Below are 19437 nucleotides of genomic sequence, written 5' to 3' on the forward strand. Positions count from 1 at the left end.
ATGATGAATTTTGGTAACAGGAACTATTATCTAAATGGGGAGAAAGTTCAAACATCAAAGTTGCAGAGGGACTTAAGAGTCCTGGTGCAAGACTCCTAGAAGGTTAATTTACAGGTTGAGTCTGTGGTAAAGAAGGCAAATGTAATATCAGCATTTATTTCAAGGGTAATAGAATATAAAAGCAAGGAGATAATGCTGAGACTTTATAAGACACTAGTCAGGCTGCACTTGGAGTATTGTCAACAGTTTTGGGCCCTATATCCCAGAAAGGATGTGTTGTTTTTAAAGAGAGTCCAGAGGAGGTTCACGAGAATGATTTCAGAGGAGGTTAACGTATGGGGGGTGTTTGGCAGCTTTGGGCCTGTGCTCACTGGAATTTAGAAGAATGCGGGGGGGGGGGGTGGAATCTCATTGAAACCTACCAAATGTTGAAAGGACTAGATAGGGTGGATGTGGAGAGTATGTTTTCTCTGGTGGGGATATCCAGAAATAGAGGGCACAGCCTCAAAATTGAGGAACGATCTTTTAGAACAGAAGTAACAGGGAATTTCTGTAGCCAGAGAGTAGTGAAACTGTGGAATGTTCTGCCACAGACGGTGGTGGAGACCAAGTCCATGTGTATATTTAAGGCAGAAGTTGATCGTTTCATGTTCAGTCAGGACATCAAAGGATATGATGAGAAGGCAGGTGTATGGGGTTGAGTGAGTCTGGGATCAGCCATGATGGAATGGTGGAACAGACTCAACGGACTGAATGGTTTAATTCTGCTCTGGTGTTATATTATAATTTTGAAGTATGTCCAGAGGCTGAAGAGTACTTACCTGCCATGGATGAGGTATCTCAGGGAGAGGAATCTGAGGAGGAGCAGGTACACTGCATGGTAAATCATGCTTCTGTGTGGAATTTTGCATTTGACAATCTGGAACAAAAGATGTGAATTAGCAGAGAAGAATGCAACATTTACAGTGGCTATTTATGCTCAATTACATATATCTATTGCAATGTTAAGGAAAATCAAAATAATCATCAGTTCGATTTGCTTTTCTACCTGTTTTATTACTGTTCAGGAGTACAGTATAAGATAATGGGTTGCTTCAAACAAACTGACTCATAAGTTACTTAATTTAAGAAAGATTGCAGAACAGATGGATAATACCATTTAGCATATCAATAACTAGTGTGTTTATAGTTATATAAATTTTATGTACTCTAAAGTTAGCTTTACAGCAGTAATGGTAACTGACTAAGATCTATGTCTCCAAAAAATGTTTTTACACCATCTGTGTTAAAAGGATATCTAAGGAAGTATCACGCACTTGTGAAGTCAGTCATGTTAGAAAAAGGGTATAATTATAGAGAGCAGTTAAAGCTTATTAGGACAGGGGTAAGGAACATCAAGAAACATGGAAGAATTAGAATCCAATTTTCCAGCTTCGGGTTCTACTTGTTCTACTTGTTTGTCTTCATCTTTGGTACATATGTCTATTTAGTTTATAGGAAATGTACCTGTATTTTGGAAATCATTGATAATGCTTTGGGCTTTGTGCTTTGGGAATAGTTTGTGTTTTAGAAATGATTTGTAATTGGAAGATGTTTAAAATAGAAATCCTTTGACTTTTCAAAGGTTCAAAGATTAGATTAGATTCAACTTTATTGTCATTGTGCTGAGTACAGATACAAAGCCAATGAGATACAACTAGCATCTAACCAGAAGTGCAAAAGAATAGTATTATTTACAAAATAACTGCGAATAAAAAGTGCTACAGCATACAAATATAAAAGTTCTGAGACAGTCCAATATGTGTGCAATACTGCTTAGCGCTGTGATGTGAAGCGCTAAGCAGGGTCATGCGCAGGGTCATATCCTCAGGGAAGAAGCTCTTCCTGTGCCTGCTAGTGTGGGAGCGGAGGCTCCTGTAGTGCCTACCGGATGGGAGGAGAGTGAAAAGTCCATGGTTAGGGTGAGATACATCCTTGATAATGCTTTTCGCCCTGCCCAGGCAGCGTTTATGGTAAATGTTCTCAGTGGTGGGCAATTGGGTGCCGATAATCCGCTGGGCAGTTTTCACCACCCGTTGGAGTGCTTTGCAGTCCGATACGGGACAATTGCCATACCACACTGAGATGCAGTTGGTGAGTATGCTCTCAATGGTACAGCAGTAAAAGTCCATCAGCATCCTGGGACAGAGGTGAGCTTTCTTGATGCTCCGCAGGAAATAAAGGCACTGTTGCGCCTTTTTGATGGAGGAGTTCAAGGACCAGATTAATAATCAAATTACAGGAGGTAGGGATTCACGTTTAGGTGTGCAAATGGGGGCAGAATTGGCTCAAAATCAGAAAACAATGAGTTATGGTGAGAGGATCATTTTCACTCCTAGAAGATGTTAAAAGTAGGCTTCTGCAGGGATCAGTTTTGGGGCCACTGTTTATAGTTTACATTAATGATTTGGATAAGCACCTAAAAATTAAACAAGTAAAGTTTGCCAATAACACAAAATCAGGGGGAATAAGCTGAAAACATTCAGGCAGCAGAATCAATACAGTTAGATCTTCACAAAATCCAGATGTGGGCAGGTAGATGGTAGATGAAATTTAATGTAAGTTAATGTAAAGTATTGCATATAGGAAGTAGAAGTATTAGATATTTACAAATATCTTTATAAATATTGTATATAAATATACAGTAGGGGGTTTGTGAGTTAGAAAGTGCACTGTATGAGAAGGATTTGGGTGTCCTGATAGACTCATCACTATCAACAAGATGCACAGAAGCGATTAGGAAGGCTAATAGAATGTTAGGTTATATAATGGGATCAGTGGAGTTCAAGTCAAAAGATGTTCTCCTGAAGCTGTATAATGTGCTTGTGAGGCCACACCTTGAGTACTGTGTACAATTTTAGTCTCTATGTTGTGTGAAGGATGTGAAGGGCGACTAGACACATTCCAGGTTTGCAGGGTATGAGCTATGAAAAAAGATCAAATCTTTTTAGCCTAAATTGATGCAGAATGAGACATGATAGAAGTGTTCAAAATCATTAACAGTATAAGTAAGGTGGATGTCAGCTGCTGCTTCAAAACTAATCCATCTTAAGGACACGGGGCCATAGGTGGAGACTGGTTGAGGAGAGATTCCAGACGAACGTCAGGAAGCAATTCTTTACACAGCTAGTTGTGGACACATGGAACAAACTACCTAGTTGTTTAGTTGAGAGTAGTACCTTAGAGACTTTCAAATCTAAACTCGATAGTTATTTCAACACACTACGTGGATAGGAATTTGGCAAGCTTTGTTGGGCTGAATGGCCTGTTCCTTTCAAAAACTTTCTAATGTTCCCTGGGAGCTGGTGTGGGCATGATGGGCCAAATAGACTCTTTCTCTGGTTATAAGGTATGGCTGGTCTTCAGCCTATCAGTCTGTTGCCAAAGAGAGCCAAGCCTCAAAACCAGCCAGGACTACGCATGATCAGCTGGGACAGGTATAGTTCTGAGAGAAGAGTACATACTGTACCTACATTTCTTTTGTTTAAACTCTGCAGCTACTATATATTAGTCCATGAGCCAGGACCCCAAATTTGGGCCACCGGTACCATCTGGGGGGAATAATTCTTATGGTGATTTTTGGCAAGGTATACACCCCTAGTGCTAGAAAATATGTGATAGCATCGTAGTGGTGGTAGCTTTCTGTCACAACAAAGGAGAGCTATCCACATTCTGGATATCATACATTGACATGTTAGATAACTTAGTACTTGGGCTTCTGCATGCCTCTCGTGAGGGGGACTGGGAGTTGCACCTCCATGCTATAAGAACCATGATCCCATGGTGCTTTACCTATGATAAGATGAATTATGCCAGTCTCCTTACTTTGCTCAGATGATGAACCTCCCAGAGAAGAATCCTTCTGTGTATGAGGCCTTCAAGATAGGCCAATTCTCAGTGCAGCTGTCAAGTAACAGCCCCTTTGTGCAGATCCCGGTGGACCAGGCTATTGAAGCCACAGTGAACAAAGACACACAGACTCCTGGAGGCACATTGCAGTTCAGCCTGAATGTTGGAGCTATCGAGCATTATTACATAACAGCTGAGCACCGCAGTGCATTCCTGGGACGGTTAAGGAAGATGGTGCAAGGCAACAAATCAGAGCTTTGTCATGCGGAGCTACAGCAGCCAAGAATCCAGAAAGATGAGGAAGCAGTTTCAGCAGTGATTAGCCTTATACATGAATGGGTCAACCCATTTGCAGAGAAGCAGGACCTTATTAGCATCTCTACGGCAAAGGCAGCCCCCAAGGACATTGTCTTCGACCTGATGAAGGCATATGAGATTGGTAAGCAATGCTACGCAACCTTCAAGGATGAGAGACTAGAGGAAGACCCACCAGCAAAGAAATTCCATGACCCAATGAAAACCAACAAGCTGAAAACATTCAGTGATATGTGTAAGAAGAGAGAAGTGAAATCAAATGGGAAGGCGATTATCTTCAAAGCAGACAGGTCTTTGTTTGGACGCATCATAGTGATGGCACAAGGGCACAGTCTACGTATGGAAGATATCCTTTCTCATCCCCTCGGACCATTGTCCTGGGCCCTGTCTACACCAGAAGGATAGCTGAGAAAGGCAATTAAAGCTACTTTGGCCACAACCTTGCAAAAAAATGTAGGAGTGGAAGAGCAACTCCCATGAAACTCTGCTATAGTGGCTGATGGAATGAACTTGGTCCAAAGACAGAAAGGTGATCAAATTACGTTCAGAGATGTTACCACAACAATTCTGAGTATGGCTCTGAGGGAAGGCAGTCAGAGTAGCAGAATGGATGTTGTGTTCGACACATACAAGGAGAACTCTATCAAGAATAATGGAAGATCTCTATGGGGTGAAGAGACTGGTCATGAGTTGCAAGGTATCACAGGCGGTGAGGCAGTGGAGGAGCTTCCTGACCAAAGTCAGTAACAAAAATAGTCTCATTAGCTTCATAGTCCATGAATGGAGGAAGGTGGAGTACAGAGCAAAGCTACAGGAGAAGATTCTGTATGCATCTGTAGTGATCTGATCAGAAGACACAGATGTCTTTATCATGTCTTTAGCATTTTGTGACAAGATTGAGGCGCCATTGTTCCAGAAGTGTGGCACTAGAACCCGTACAAGGCTTGTAGACATCAGGAAGGTTGCTGCCACTGTTGGCATAGAGGGTTGTAGTGCTCTCATCGGGTTGCACGCATATACAGGATGTGACACTGTAATCGCATTTGCAGGCAAAGGGAAGACAAGTGCCCTAAAACTTATGACCAGCAACAGGAAACTCAGGACACATTCTTAGAGTTGGGTCAGGAATGGGACCTCTCCCCAGAACTGATGGACAAACTGGAGGCATTTACACGTCTCCTGTATGCCCCAAAAGCATCGACCACCAAGGTCAATGAGCTCAGGTATCACCTTTTCTGTGCCAAAAAAAGGTGAAATAATAAGTCATCAACTCCCACCATGCAAGGACTGCTTAATAAACCATGCACAGTGAGCCAACTACCAGGCTGGTATATGGAGAAGATGTTTGGAGAAGAACCCACAAGTGCCAAGCCCTGTTGGCAGAGGATGGAAGATGGAGAGAGAAGAGGAAGTTGAACAGTTGGTGGTGCACTGGATGGAAGGCCAGCCAGTACCCGATGCTGTCCTGGGTCTACTGACCTGTAACTGTCCAAAAAATGTTCACTCCCAAGATGTATGTGTGTTGTAAATGGCCTCAGGTGTACTGACATGTGTAGACTGGCAGACTGTGAGAACCAGGCGTCCACCTCAGAGAGTGTGGAAAGTTCAGATGAAGATGTGGAAGACGTGGAAGACTTGGAAAATTATTATGACTATTAATAGTTTATGGAAGTATGGAAAGCAGTCTTTGATTAAATATATTCATTTTACAACCAAATGGGACCTAGGTTATGGCCGTGTGGAACCCCACATTTGAATTACCGTATTGTACTATAATTCTATATACTATGACAAAAGCTTAAGATTGTTTTGATTTGATACAACAATATGGAAAATATCATGACATTGATAAAACTCCAGAAATCTCTCCAAATGAGGTTTTTTTTTACCTTTTGGGGGGGGGGGTAACATTTTCTGCTGTACTGATGTTAACATGGAATATATACAAAAAGTGATTACTTATTTGAATTCCTGAATAAATACTCTACAAATCCATGTAATTATATGTGTCCTAGGGTTTTTATTAACTTTTCCAAAATAAACAACAAATATTTTTCTAAAAATGAAATGATTCACTCTACTGAAATTGGGCACTGTACTGCGAGTGGCACCAATGACATAGTTTTCAACGTAGAATTTTATAACAATATTTGATGAAAAGTGCTTGAACTCAGCTATCATTGTGACAAATTTCAATGTTGAGGGTTCACTGATGACAAAATACTACTAGGTTGAATATATACGTTGTACTTTATATTGGCCACATTTCAGAAATGCTTATTTTAGGGTAGTGTTATAAAATGCATGATCGCAAACATAAAGCTACCACTGGTGCAATGCTGTCATGTATTTTCTAACTCTAGAGATGTATACCTTGCCAAAAATCACTGAGCATTATTCCCCTCAGATGGTAGCAACCAACCCTAGTGGCTCACAGACTGTATCTTCACCTGCTGTCAAAGGTGTGACATAAAAATAGCACGATATCCATTTTCACTGAACTTACCACACAATTCCTACAAGCAAAAGGCCCAGTATACTGATCATTCCAGCAACAACAAGCATAGATATATCTCTCAGTTTTTGGACATAGCTGCTCTCTTTCCATTGAAAGAAAATTGAGTCTATTTTTTGCTAAAAAAATCTACCTTAATAAAAAATTGTCGTTGTCAATGGTCTAATTCAGATCATCTTGCTCCTCACTCCTTTATTACTATATTCTTCCTTACTTGATCAAAATAAACATGATTTTAACTTTAGAACCTTTGCAGGTAGAATAAACAGGCAAAAGAGAAGCCTGTGAGAAACAACACTTGATTTTCTTGATGTTAGTAGAATACACAAGTAACAGAGGGGGCAGCAACACACTGCTTTACAGAATAATACTGCTAGTAATTAGTCACCACTACAACAGAGTCACATAGTCATACAGCAAAGAAACAGGGCATTCAGCTCAACATACTCATGCAAAACCAGACCAATTTTCCCACATTAGGACAGTATTTGAGTCTGTTTAAATGTCCCTGAAACGTACTAGTTTTGTATCTACCCCACCACCTTCTCTGACAGCATGTCTAGATATCAACGGAGCTCTGTGTAAAAACCTTAGCCCTCAGATCCCCATTAAAGCGCCTTCCTCTCACCCTCGATCTATGCCCTCTTGTTTTTGATAACCTTATAGTAGGTAAATGTTCTATCTACCCCATCTATACCTCTCACTATCAATCAGGGCATCTCTCAGTCTTCATCTCCAGCCTATCCAACCTTCCCCCATAACTAAAGTCTAATCCAGGTAACATCTTTGTGAATCTATTCCGCACCCTTTTCAGTTTAATGACAACCTTCTGCTTGTACGGTGACCAGACCTACACATTCTCTCCAACACAATCACATCCTTCCTATAGCATGGTGATGAGATTTAAACACAATACTTTAATTGCTACCTAACGAGTGGTGCGTAGAGTTGCAAAGCAACATCTGAACTTTATGTTATTAACATCAATAGCAGTAAGTCTACAAAGATATAAAATACTGTTATAGGATCATAAAGTACAGAAATAGACCATACAGCTTACCACATCTTCTCCCATTATCAACTAGCTATCTGTATTAATCCCATCTATCAATGGTTGATGTGTAGCTTACTTCTTGCCGGCAATTCATTAGCTCATCTAGATAGTTCTTAAATGATGTGAGAGTATCTGCTTCCACCAGACAGTGCATTCCAGATTCCTAAAACTCTTTGATCCTCAGATTCCCAATACATTTCTTACCCTAAAGCTAGAGTTTTAGAAACTTTTCCTAGTATCTATCCTCATAATTTTGTATGTACTGTATGCTTGTGGTTTCTGCTGCTGTAGCTCATTTACTTCAAGGTTTTACGTGTTGTGCGTTCAGAGGTATTCAGCAAGGTTATAAAGTGTGGCTATTTAATTACTGTCACTGTCATGTCAGCTTGAACCTTTCTCGCCATTCTCCATTGACTTCTCTTTGGCCACTGAACTGATGCTCACTGGATGTTTTATTTTTGTTTTTCACACCATTCTCTGTGAACTCTAGAGACTTGTACATGAAAATCCCGGAAGATCAGCAGTTTCTGAGATACTCAAATCACCCCGCCTGGCACCGGCAATCATTCCACAGTCACGTTCCATAGATCACATTTCTTCCCCATTCTGATATTTGGCCTGAACAACAACTTGACCATGTCTGTGTGCTTTTATGCATTGAGTTGCTGCCACATGATTGGGTAATTAACTTGCATTAACAAGTAGGTGTACAGATGTACCTAATAAAGTGGCTACTGTGTGTATGCGACCGTAAGACACAGGAGCAGAAATAGGCCATTCCATGCCACATGTCTGCTCCATCTTCAATTTTGGCTGATTTATTTTCCCTCTCAACATTTGAATCGGCCAATGCCAGTGGTGTTGACAGCAAACTTAAACATTGAAGAGAATACATTCAACCTAAGGAGAGCTTATTCCAAAATGTCAGTTAGGAAAAGGGTAACAGATATATTATTTGAGATTTTCAAAAGCACAGTTGGTTAATCCAGTGAGATATATACATCCCATCACTTTAGCCCGGGGTGAGCATTCGAGGCAAGTAGCAGGGTCATTCTGCAACTCCAGTATGAGACCCAACTCAAGGGCATATTATTCTACTCTATGTCTAGCTAGGATGATGCAAAGGGTGTTCAATAAGAGCAGGAACTTCAACAACAGGAGGGCCTAGGAACATGTGTACAGTTAGCTGGAAGTGGACAGGGTGTTGAAAAAGGCACTTGGCACACTGGACTTTAGTCAAGACATTGAGAAGTGGTTGAGGCAGGTATAGTAACAACATGTAAATATGGACCCAAATGCAGGCTAATGGGGCTAGCTTGGTGGGCACCATGGCCGGCATGGACGAGTTGGGCCGAAAGGGCTGTTTCTGAGTTACTCTATAAGGGATGAATCAAAACCCAGTGGAAATGATCAAATTGAATCCTTCTCCTGCAGCGTCTGTAGGACATTACATACTGACCATTGCCTGATGGCCATTTCAATGAAGGACAGGTAGTGCATTGATGGGCCTGGCCCTGTTGATGCACCACCTGTCCTTTGGTGGAAAGTTCTTTCCGGACCAACACCAGGGACAGATTGAACCTTGGCATATAGTGGTACTTGGTGCCCACGTATTTAGGTTCTGTGTACAGCCTGATGAAGCCACTAGACTATGACATGTGGGACTATAGTAAAATGCCTCCAGTATCTCATTACATCATCAGGATCCCACCTTCTCCATCTCTCTTCTGATACACAAGATACACCTATCACATCATTATGGCACAGCCCCATGACTTTCATCCCCTCTCCTCATTGGCCTATTCATATTCAGCACCTAAGCTTAAAAATAAGGGTTTTCATTGTAAGATCTACATAGAAAAGGGGGCAGCCCAGCTATTAGGCAGAACAATACCCCTGGAATCAGCGCTGGCTCTGGAACATTGATGAGAATTCCTGTTGAAGATTATAAAATATATTTTCAACTTTCTATTTGTGTGCAGTGTCAGGTTCCATTGCACATGATATCAAAAATACATCATTTTTACCTTTTAAACTTCAATCAATTTTTTGATAACTTTACTTTGTGAAATTTAAATGAAAAATGCAAGGTAATGCATTTTTGGAAATCAAAATGAGTCGGGCATATACAGTAAATGATAGGGCACTAAAATGCTGATGAACAGAGGAACCTTGGAGTTCAAATCCAATTAAAGATATCTTTAATTAGGGATGGATGAGATTAACAGATTTATACACTCTCTTCCCTGGTAGAATTTCAAGCTTTTTTGCAAAGGACAAAACAGTGTTTCTGCTCTGATTCACCCTCATCCTGCCACAGTACCAACTTAAATTTCAGACCCTTAACTAATCATTGAAGCTACCTAAGATTAGAATTAGCTAGCCAAAGACAGTGATTGTATACTGACCAGATATTGACTTGATCCTCTGCAGAATGTGATAGACTGCAGTCTTTTTCTGTCGGGCAGATGAAGTCAGGTATTCATGGTCAAGAAGTTCCAGAAATTGTTGCAATTCTGCAACCAACTCTTCCATCACTGAATAAAGCAAAGAACAATGGTCAATCCACCCTTGTTCACATGATACAAGGACTCAGTAAACTGATATCAAAATGCAGATATATCACCATATACAATCCTGAGATTCATTTTCTTGTGGTTATACTCAATGAATCCATAACACAATAATAACCATAATAGAATCAATGAAGGACTCCACCAACTTGGGTGCAAAAGACCAACAAACTGTGCAAATACAAAAGTCAATCAGTCAATCAATAAATAAGCAAGCAATAAATATTGAGTGAGTCCATAAGTTGTGGGAACAATTCAGTGATGCGGTGAGTGAAGTTATCCCCACCGGTTCAAGAGGCAGATGGTTGAGGTATAATAACTGCTCCTGAAACTGGTGGTGTAGGTCCTGAGGTTCCTGTACCTCCTTCCTGATGGCAGTAGTGAGATGAGACCATGGCCTGGATGATATTACTTAGTTAGGCCCCAGAAATCTGCTAGTAATTTCTATTTGTCTTGACAATTTTTTCATAAGCAAAATGGCTTGATCATCATTCTTTCATTCACATGAAATGATGGAGGTACAGGTTTCAAACTTTGGTGAGGGCATAACATTGATACCATCTCTGTTGATAATGGAAAATAGATCTCTTAGTCTGCGGCCTAATCCTGCGGCTGATTATGTATCTTGGGGCAACTGTAATCAGGAGGAGTCTCCCCTGGGCTTTCGCACCTTCATTTTCTACTGTCACTCATCTCCCTACACCGACCACCTTATTGGCATGGTAATTTGTGGTTGCCCCAGTACTATGAGTCTGCAAGTTCAGCCAGCAGCACAGAAATTGTAGCAATAAGCAGGATGCTAATACTCAAAAGGGCAGAAAAAACACAATAATGATTTCTTAAGTTAAAGATATCCCAGATTATGATTTGTGAACTGGAATGGGTTTATTATTGGCACATCTACCCAAGTACTGTGAAAAGTTTGGTCTACATACTGTGCATACAATTCATTACACAGTACACTGAGGTAGATCAAGGTAAAACAGTAACTGGGTGCAGAATAAAGAGTAACGGATATAGCAATGCAGGTAGACAATAAGGTGCAAGATCATAGCAAGGTAGAATGTGAGGTCAAAAGTCCCAATGTATTGTACTAGGGAACCATTCAATTGTCTTCTACCAGCAGGGTAGGAGCTGTGCTTGTACTTGGTAAAACATGCTTTCAGCCTTTAGTATCGTCTGTCTGATGGAAGAGGGGTGGAAAGAGTAAGTCCAGGATTGGTGGGATCTTTGATTATGCTGGTGGCTTTCCTGGGGCAGTGAGAAGCACAGACAGAATCCATGAAGGGGAGGCTGATTTCCATGATGTGTTCACAACTCTCTGCAGTTTCTTACGGTCACAGGCAGATCAGTTGCTATCCCAAGCTATGATGCATTCGGATAGGATATTTTCTATGCAGTAGTCAATAAAAAAATCGGTGAGGGTCATAGGGGACATGCCAAATTTCTCTAGCTTCTGGAGGAAATACAAGCATTGGCGAGCTTTCTAGACTGTGGCATTTATATGGTTAGACCAAGACAGGATAGAAGTGATGTTTACTCCAAAGAACTTGAAACTCTAAGTCCTCTGAACTTCAGCACCATCAATGAAGACAGGAGCATGTGCACAACCCTAATTCCGGAAGTCAATGCCCAGCTCTTCTGTTTTGCTGGGAAAGGCTGGTGTCATGACACCACATCATTAGGCTCTCCTTCCTGTATTCTGACTTAACATTATTTGAGATACAGCCCACAGCAGTGGTATCAGCTCAAACTTACAGATGGAGTTAGAGTGGAGCTAGCCACACAGTACAGGGAATAGAGAAAGGAGCTTCTGGAGGAGAAGTGTGTTCAGATATGTTGCTGCCTCTCTTTACTTATTGCAGTCTGTTGGTCAGGAAGTCAAGAATCCACTTGCAAAGGGAAGTACTGACTCCCAGGTCTTGGAGTTTGGTGAGGAGTTTGCTTAATGTAGTATTGAGTGTAGATTTACAATTAACACTACACAGTGCATCCATTCAGAACACTGAAAAGATTCCTAAAGGCCAATCTGAAGGCCCACACTAGTTATGACAAACAATTAACCAGAAACTAATGAGAGCAGCCAGTCATATTAGAGATAAAATCACAAAATGCTGGCAGAACTCAGCAGGCCAGACAGCATCTATGGGAGGAGGTAGTGATGACGTTTCAGGCCGAAACCCTTAATCAGGAGTCGTATTAGAGATTTGATTAACTTCTGCTGGACAATGAGTGATGTGTTGAAGCGAGGCGCAAAAGGTCGATTTGGGAAATATTTCTGTAGAGATCTGGTTGTGGTTAATTTTTATACTGCTTACGTTTTGGGACATTTAGCACAAGCTATCAATACATTTTCTACATTTACATCTAGATTACAAGAGAAGAAATTTACATTAAAAATGTCTGTTATGTTGCTGAACTGAATCTGATTTGTTCCCAGTTCAAACTGCCATATTGTGAATTACCTATCAAATCTCTGTGTTTCTATCTTATGAATCCGCGATTGTTGAAAATACCAAATGCTATCGTACCTTGGCATGTAATGCCCAGCTTAGATTTCTAGCTGGGATGGCACTGACAATGGTATTCTTCATAGCAATTATGATGACATCCAGTTAGTCGTTTCTACTGAAAATACCCCCTCCTGTTAGACTGTTTGAGGTAACTTATTTTTTATTCTTTCTAAATTTTCTTCTAATATTTGTATATATGTGCGCTTGTAATGCCACTGTGATACTGTAATTTCCTTGGGGATCAATAAAGTATCTATCTATCTATCCGAACTTAACCATAAAGTCAAAGACTACTGCACACACCTTTATAATGAGGTATTAGTCACTTGCCCTAGAAGGACTGCAGGATTATTGCTAGCATCTTGCTGGTAAAAACTGAGAGTTCAGAATGGAATTACTGGCTTGTACATACTTGAAGTGAAACAAGCTCATAATTTCCAGACATGCATGGTCAAACATGGAAATCCCCATTGTTTCAAAGAGAATTGAACAATAGGAATGAGGGGAAGTCTATTTATTAACTATTTGACTTAGTTTACTTTAATAACTTATAAAAGGTTTAGAGTTTTAGCTTTCTAACTTTTTGAAAATACAGTCTAGTTTTAACAGATTTTAAATAACTGCCGCAGGGTTTTGCCAACAATCAAATCTTCTAGAGCTTTAAGAGACAGGATGTCCAGTATCTATTGGAGGTTCTTAGGTACAGGATTTCCAGTCACTATTAGAGGATTTTAGGTACAAGATGTCCAGTCACTATCAGAGGTTTTTAGGTACAGGATGTCCAGTTACTATTAGAGGTTTTTAGGTACAGGATGTCCAGTCACTATTAGAGGTTTTTATATATATAACCATATAACAATTACAGCACAGAAACAGGCCACCTCGGCCCTTCTAGTTTGTGCCAAACGCTTACCCTCACCTAGTCCCACTGACCCGCACTCAGCCCATAACCCTCCATTCCTTTCCTGTTCATATACCTATCCAATTTTACTTTAAATGACAATACCGAACATGCCTCTACCACTTCTACTGGAAGCTCGTTCCACACAGCTACCACTCTCTGAGCAAATAAATTCCCCCTCATGTTACCCTTAAACTTTTGCCCCCTAAGTCTCAACTCATGTCCTCTTGTTTGAATCTCCCCTACTCTCAATGGAAAAAACCTATCCACATCAACTCTATCTATCCCCCTCATAATTTTAAATACCTCTATCAAGTCCCCCCTCAAATTTCTACGCTCCAAAGAATAAAGACCTAACTTGTTCAATCTTTCCCTCTAACTTAGGTGCTGAAACCCAGGTAACATTCTAGTAAATCTTCTCTGTACTCTCTCTATTTTGTTGACATCTTTCCTATAATTTGGTGACCAGAACTGTACACAATACTCCAAATTCAGCCTTACCAATACCTTGTACAATTTTAACATTACATCCCAACTCCTATACTCAATGCTCTGATTTATAAAGGCCAACATACCAAAAGCTTTCTTCACCACCCTATCCACATGAGATTTCACCTTCAGGGAACTATGCACCATTATTCCTAGATCACTCTGTTCTACTGCATTCTTCAATGCCCTACCATTTACCATGTATGTCCTATTTGGATTATTCCTACCAAAATGTAGCACCTCACACTTATCAGCATTAAACTCCATCTGCCATCGTTCAGCCCACTTTTCTAACTGGTCTAAATCTCTCTGCAACCTTTGAAAACCTACTTCATTATCCACAGGGCCACCTACCTTAGTATCATCTGCATACTTACTAATCCAATTTACCACCTCATCATCCAGATCATTAATGTATATGACAAACAACATTGGACCCAGTACAGATCCCTGAGGCACACCACTAGTCACCGGCCTCCAACCTGACAAACAGTTATCCACCACTACTCTCTGGCATCTCCCATTCAGCCACTGTTGAATCCATTTTACTACTTCAATATTAATACCTAACGATTGAACCTTCCTAACTAACTTTCCATGTGGAACCTTGTCAAAGGCCTTACTGAAGTCCATATAGACAACATCCACTGCTATACCCTCAGCAACTTTCCTCGTAACCTCTTCAAAAAATTCAATAAGATTTGTTAAACATGAACTTCCACGCACAAATCCATGTTGACTGTTCCTAATCAGACCCTGTCTATCCAGATAATTATATATACCATCTCTAAGAATACTTTCCATTAATTTACCCACCACTGACGTCAAACTGACAGGTCTATAATTGCTAGGTTTACTCTTAGAACCCTTTTTAAACAATGGAACCACATGAGCAATACGCCAATCCTCTGGCACCATCCCTGTTTCTAATGACATTTGAAATATTTCTGTCAGAGCCCCTGCTATTTCTACACTAACCTCCCTCAAGGTCCTAGGGAATATCCTGTCAGGTCCTGGAGATTTATCCACTTTTATATTCCTTGAAAGTGCCAGTACTCTTTTAGGTAGAGGATGTCCAGTATCTATTAGAGGTTTTAAGAAACATAGAAAACCTACAGCACAATACAGGCCCTTCGGCCCACAAAGTTACGCTGAACATGTCCCTACCTTAGAAATTACTAGGCTTACCTATAAGCCCTCTATTTTACTAAGCTCCATATACCTATCTAAAAGCCTCTTAAAGACTCTATCGTATCTGCCTCCACCACCATTGCCGGCAGCCCATTCCACGCACTCACCACTCTCTGCATAAAAAACTTACCCTGACATCTCCTCTGTACATACTCCCCAGCATCTTAAACCTGTGTCCTCTTGTGGCAACCATTTCAGCCCTGGGAAAAAACCTCTGACTATCCACATGATCAATACCTGTTATCACCTTGTACACCTCTATCAGATCACCTCTCATCCTCCGTCACTCCAAGGAGAAAAGGCCGAGTTCACTCAACCTATTTCATCAGACATGCTCCCCAATCTAGGCAACATCCTTGTAAATCTCCTCTGCACCCACATCCTTCCTGTAATGAGGCGACGAGAACTGAGCACAGTACTCCAAGTGGGGTCTGACCAGGGTCCTATATAGCTGCAACATTACCTCTCAGCTCCTAAGTTCAATTCACGAATGATGAAGGCCAGTACACCATATGCCTGCACAGCTGCTTTGAGCGTCCTATGGACTTGGACCCCAAGATCCCTCTGATCCTCCACATTGCCAAGAGTCTTACCATTAATTCTATATTCTGCCATCATATTTGACCTACCAAAATGAACCACTTCACATGTATCTGGGTTGATACATGTTGTACTGGCCACTTCTCAGCCCAGTTTTGCATCCTATCAATGTCCTGCTGTAACCTCTGACAGCCCTCCACACTGTCCACAACACCTCCAACCTTGGTGTCATCAGCAAACTTACTAACCTGTCGCTCCACTTCCTCATCCAGGTCTTTTATAAAAATCATGAAGAGTAAGGGTCCCAGAACAGATCCCTGAGGCACCCCACTGGTGACTGATCCCCATGCAGAATATGACCCGTCTACAACCACTCTTTGCCTTCTGTGGGCAAGCCAGTTCTGGATCCACAAAGCAATATCCCCTTGGATCCCATGCCTCCTTACTTTCTCAGTAAGCCTTGCATGGGGTACCTTATCAAATGCCTTGTTGAAATCCACATACACTACATCTACTGCTCTTCCTTCATCAATGTGTTTAGTCACATCCTCAAAAAATTCAATCAGGCTCGTAAGGCACGACCTGCCCTTTAAAAAGCCATGCTGACTACTCCTAATCATATTATACCTCTCCAAATGTTCACAAATCCTGCCCCTCAGGATCTTCTCCATCAACTTACCAACCACTGACGTAAGACTCACTGGTCTATAATTTCCTGGGCTATCTCTATTCCCTTTCTTGAATAAAGGAACAACATCCACAACCCTCCAATCCTCTGGAAACTCTCCCATCCCCATTGATGATGCATTGATGTTTTTAGGTACAGGATGTCCAGTCACTATTAGAGGCTTTTTGGTACAGATGTCCAGTATCTATTAGAGGTTTTTGTTACTGTTCAGGGACTTGGAGAGCAAGGAAAGGAAAACAACCAAAATGAAGAATGAAGTAAGGGGTCAAAATGGAGTAAGGTTACTAAAATAGCAATGCATCCCATGGAGATGCTCACAGATACGATCTAGAGTATACAACACTGGCTTCAGCTACATACACATTGTACTCCCATGTATATATCACAGAGTCAGGCAAGCAGCATAGAAACAGGCCCTTCAGAACAGCTGACGAAAAATACCTATCTAAGTTAGTCCCATTTGCGTTTGTTTGGCCCAATACCTCTCAAAGCCAAAGGTTCCCAACTCGGAGACAACAGACCCCTTGGTTAATGGTAGTAGTCCATGGCATAAGATAGGGTTTGTTTTGTTTTTATTTTGTTTTTTTTTTTAGTTTAGGGGGACTTTTATTTTCTCTTGTAAAAGATTTTTTTAAAACCCTTTTTCATGTTTAGTTACTATGAAATTGGGAGGCTTAGATTACACGTTACTCAGAGTCTGTTTCTGTAAACGTTAACAGTTATTAATGTAATCCCGATCTCTTTGTATCATTATCATTGTTATGTTTATCTACTCGAAACTCAGGAAAAAAGATTGATAAGGAAAAGATAGGTTGGCAACCCCTACTCTAAGCAGTTCCTATCTCTATACCTGTTTTCAATGTTGTTAATGTACCTGCCTCAGCTACATCCTCTGTTAGCTTATTGCTGTAACACCCTGGTAAAGCTAATGTTGAAAGATATTTCATGTAATATTTTTCTGTGGAAGCAGTGTGTTAGGGTTAAGGATAAGGGATGCTTAGGAATGTTGTGCCATCCACTCAGGAGGTGGAATGGGGAAAAGGTTCTATAGAACGCAGGGGGAGAGGTATTGTGACAGACACGGAGGTGGGTCAGTCTTTTTCAGCGAGAGATGGAGAGAGAAGCTCGTGAAAACCGCCTGTAGGATTCAATCCAGAGGGAGTGCGTGATCCGATGGGGAATTCTCTCAGTGAACAGGAGTTGGCATCGTAAGTACATTGGACATAATGGCTTTTGGAAGATTTGAGTTCCAACCTCTGCACATTTGACTGTTTAATTAGGATGAGCCCTTTTGTTTTTTTGTCTTTGTTTTCTTTCATAACTGTTTGGTTACGCTAACATTCATGAATATACTTTCTTTATAATTGTACGCAGTGTATGGTCTGTTATTTTTTGCCACCCGGCAATTGTATGGGAGCAGTAAGTTACACAGTATTCACATAACTTGGGGCTCGGGTGAGTGAGACATCCCAACCTGACGGGTTTGGTGGGACCCAAGTCATATTTACCCTCGACATATGGAATATGTAAAAGGTGGGTTTCTCACCACTGAGTTCAGTGGCTGTTAGCAAGGGCCTAAGGAGCCACATCTCCAGAGATGCCCAGTAAAAAAGGGTTTCATTCCATATATATACCATCCCCTGGGTGAAAAGGTTGCCCATCAGGTTCCTATTAAAAATGTTTTTGCTGACGTTTATAACTTCTCCCTGCTGCTGTGGTTCACTCCTGCTTTAGGAAAACCACTATCAATATGGTACCTAAGAAAAACAAAACAACATGCCTTAATGACTACTACCAAGTGGCTCTAATATCTACCATGAGGAATGGTTCGAGAGACTGTTCATGGCACACATCAACTCCAGCTTTTCAGACAACCTCAACCCATTACAATTTGCTAACTACTGATACAGGTTTACAGTGGACGCCATCTCCCCTTGTTCTACACTTATTTCTGGAGCTTCTGGACAGTAAATGTATTTCTGTCAGATTATTGCTTATTGACAGTTCTGACTGCAATACTATTATTCTAAGCAAACTCATCACCAAGCTCCAGATCCTGGGAATTAATGCCTCACCCTGCAACTGGATCCATGACTTTCTGACAAACAGAAAGGATAGATAGCAACACTTGCCATGATTATTCCAAAGACTAGTGCTCCACAACGTCACATACTCAGTCCCCTACTCTACTCCCTGCATGGCCACATCTGCTCTAACTCCATCTATAAGTTTTGCAAATGAAAGCACCGTAGTGGGCCACATCTCAAATAATGACGGAGTGGAGTACAAGGTGGAGATACAGAACTTAATGACATGGTGTCTTGACAAACCCTTTCCCTCAATGTCAACAAGACAGCTGATCATTAACCTCAGAAAGAGGTGGGGGACCCAGACTGATACCTTCCTGAATTCTTTAGAGTTAACCACTTTAAGCAAAGAACAAAATAGAACGATGACTGCTGACATAACTGAAGCTGAACTAAAAACTGCAATTAGTAGGCTTAAATTAAGCAAGTCACCAGGATCAGATGAGTATACGGCAGAGTGGTATAAAGAATTTAAAAATGAGTTAATTCCTGTTCTACTCCCCACACGGAACTGGGCTCTAAAAAAAGGCGCAAATGCCAGCCAGCTGGAAGGAGGCGATAATCTCAGCTATATCGAAAGAAGGCAAGGATAAAATGGAATCTGGGTCATTTAGACTAATTAACAACACACACAAAATGCTGGTGGAACACAGCAGGACAGGCAGCATCTATAGGGAGAAGCG

General features: G+C 41.0%; 1 protein-coding gene across 6 annotated transcripts in view; it reads right to left on the reverse strand.

The window, feature by feature from the left end:
• The window catches only part of afap1 (actin filament associated protein 1), a 283153-nt gene that overhangs the window by 116965 nt on the left and 146751 nt on the right, over nt 1-19437 (reverse strand). For all 6 annotated transcript variants that reach the window (XM_073043105.1, XM_073043104.1, XM_073043107.1 and 3 more), the window contains exons 2-3: nt 10181-10309; nt 822-919 (exon numbers count right to left, since the gene is read on the reverse strand). In XM_073043105.1, coding sequence (XP_072899206.1) covers nt 822-919; nt 10181-10309 — 227 coding nt within the window. The remainder of the gene's footprint in view (nt 1-821; nt 920-10180; nt 10310-19437) is intronic.

Source organism: Hemitrygon akajei, chromosome 4 (genome assembly GCF_048418815.1).
Source record: "Hemitrygon akajei chromosome 4, sHemAka1.3, whole genome shotgun sequence".
Taxonomy (NCBI): domain Eukaryota; kingdom Metazoa; phylum Chordata; class Chondrichthyes; order Myliobatiformes; family Dasyatidae; genus Hemitrygon; species Hemitrygon akajei.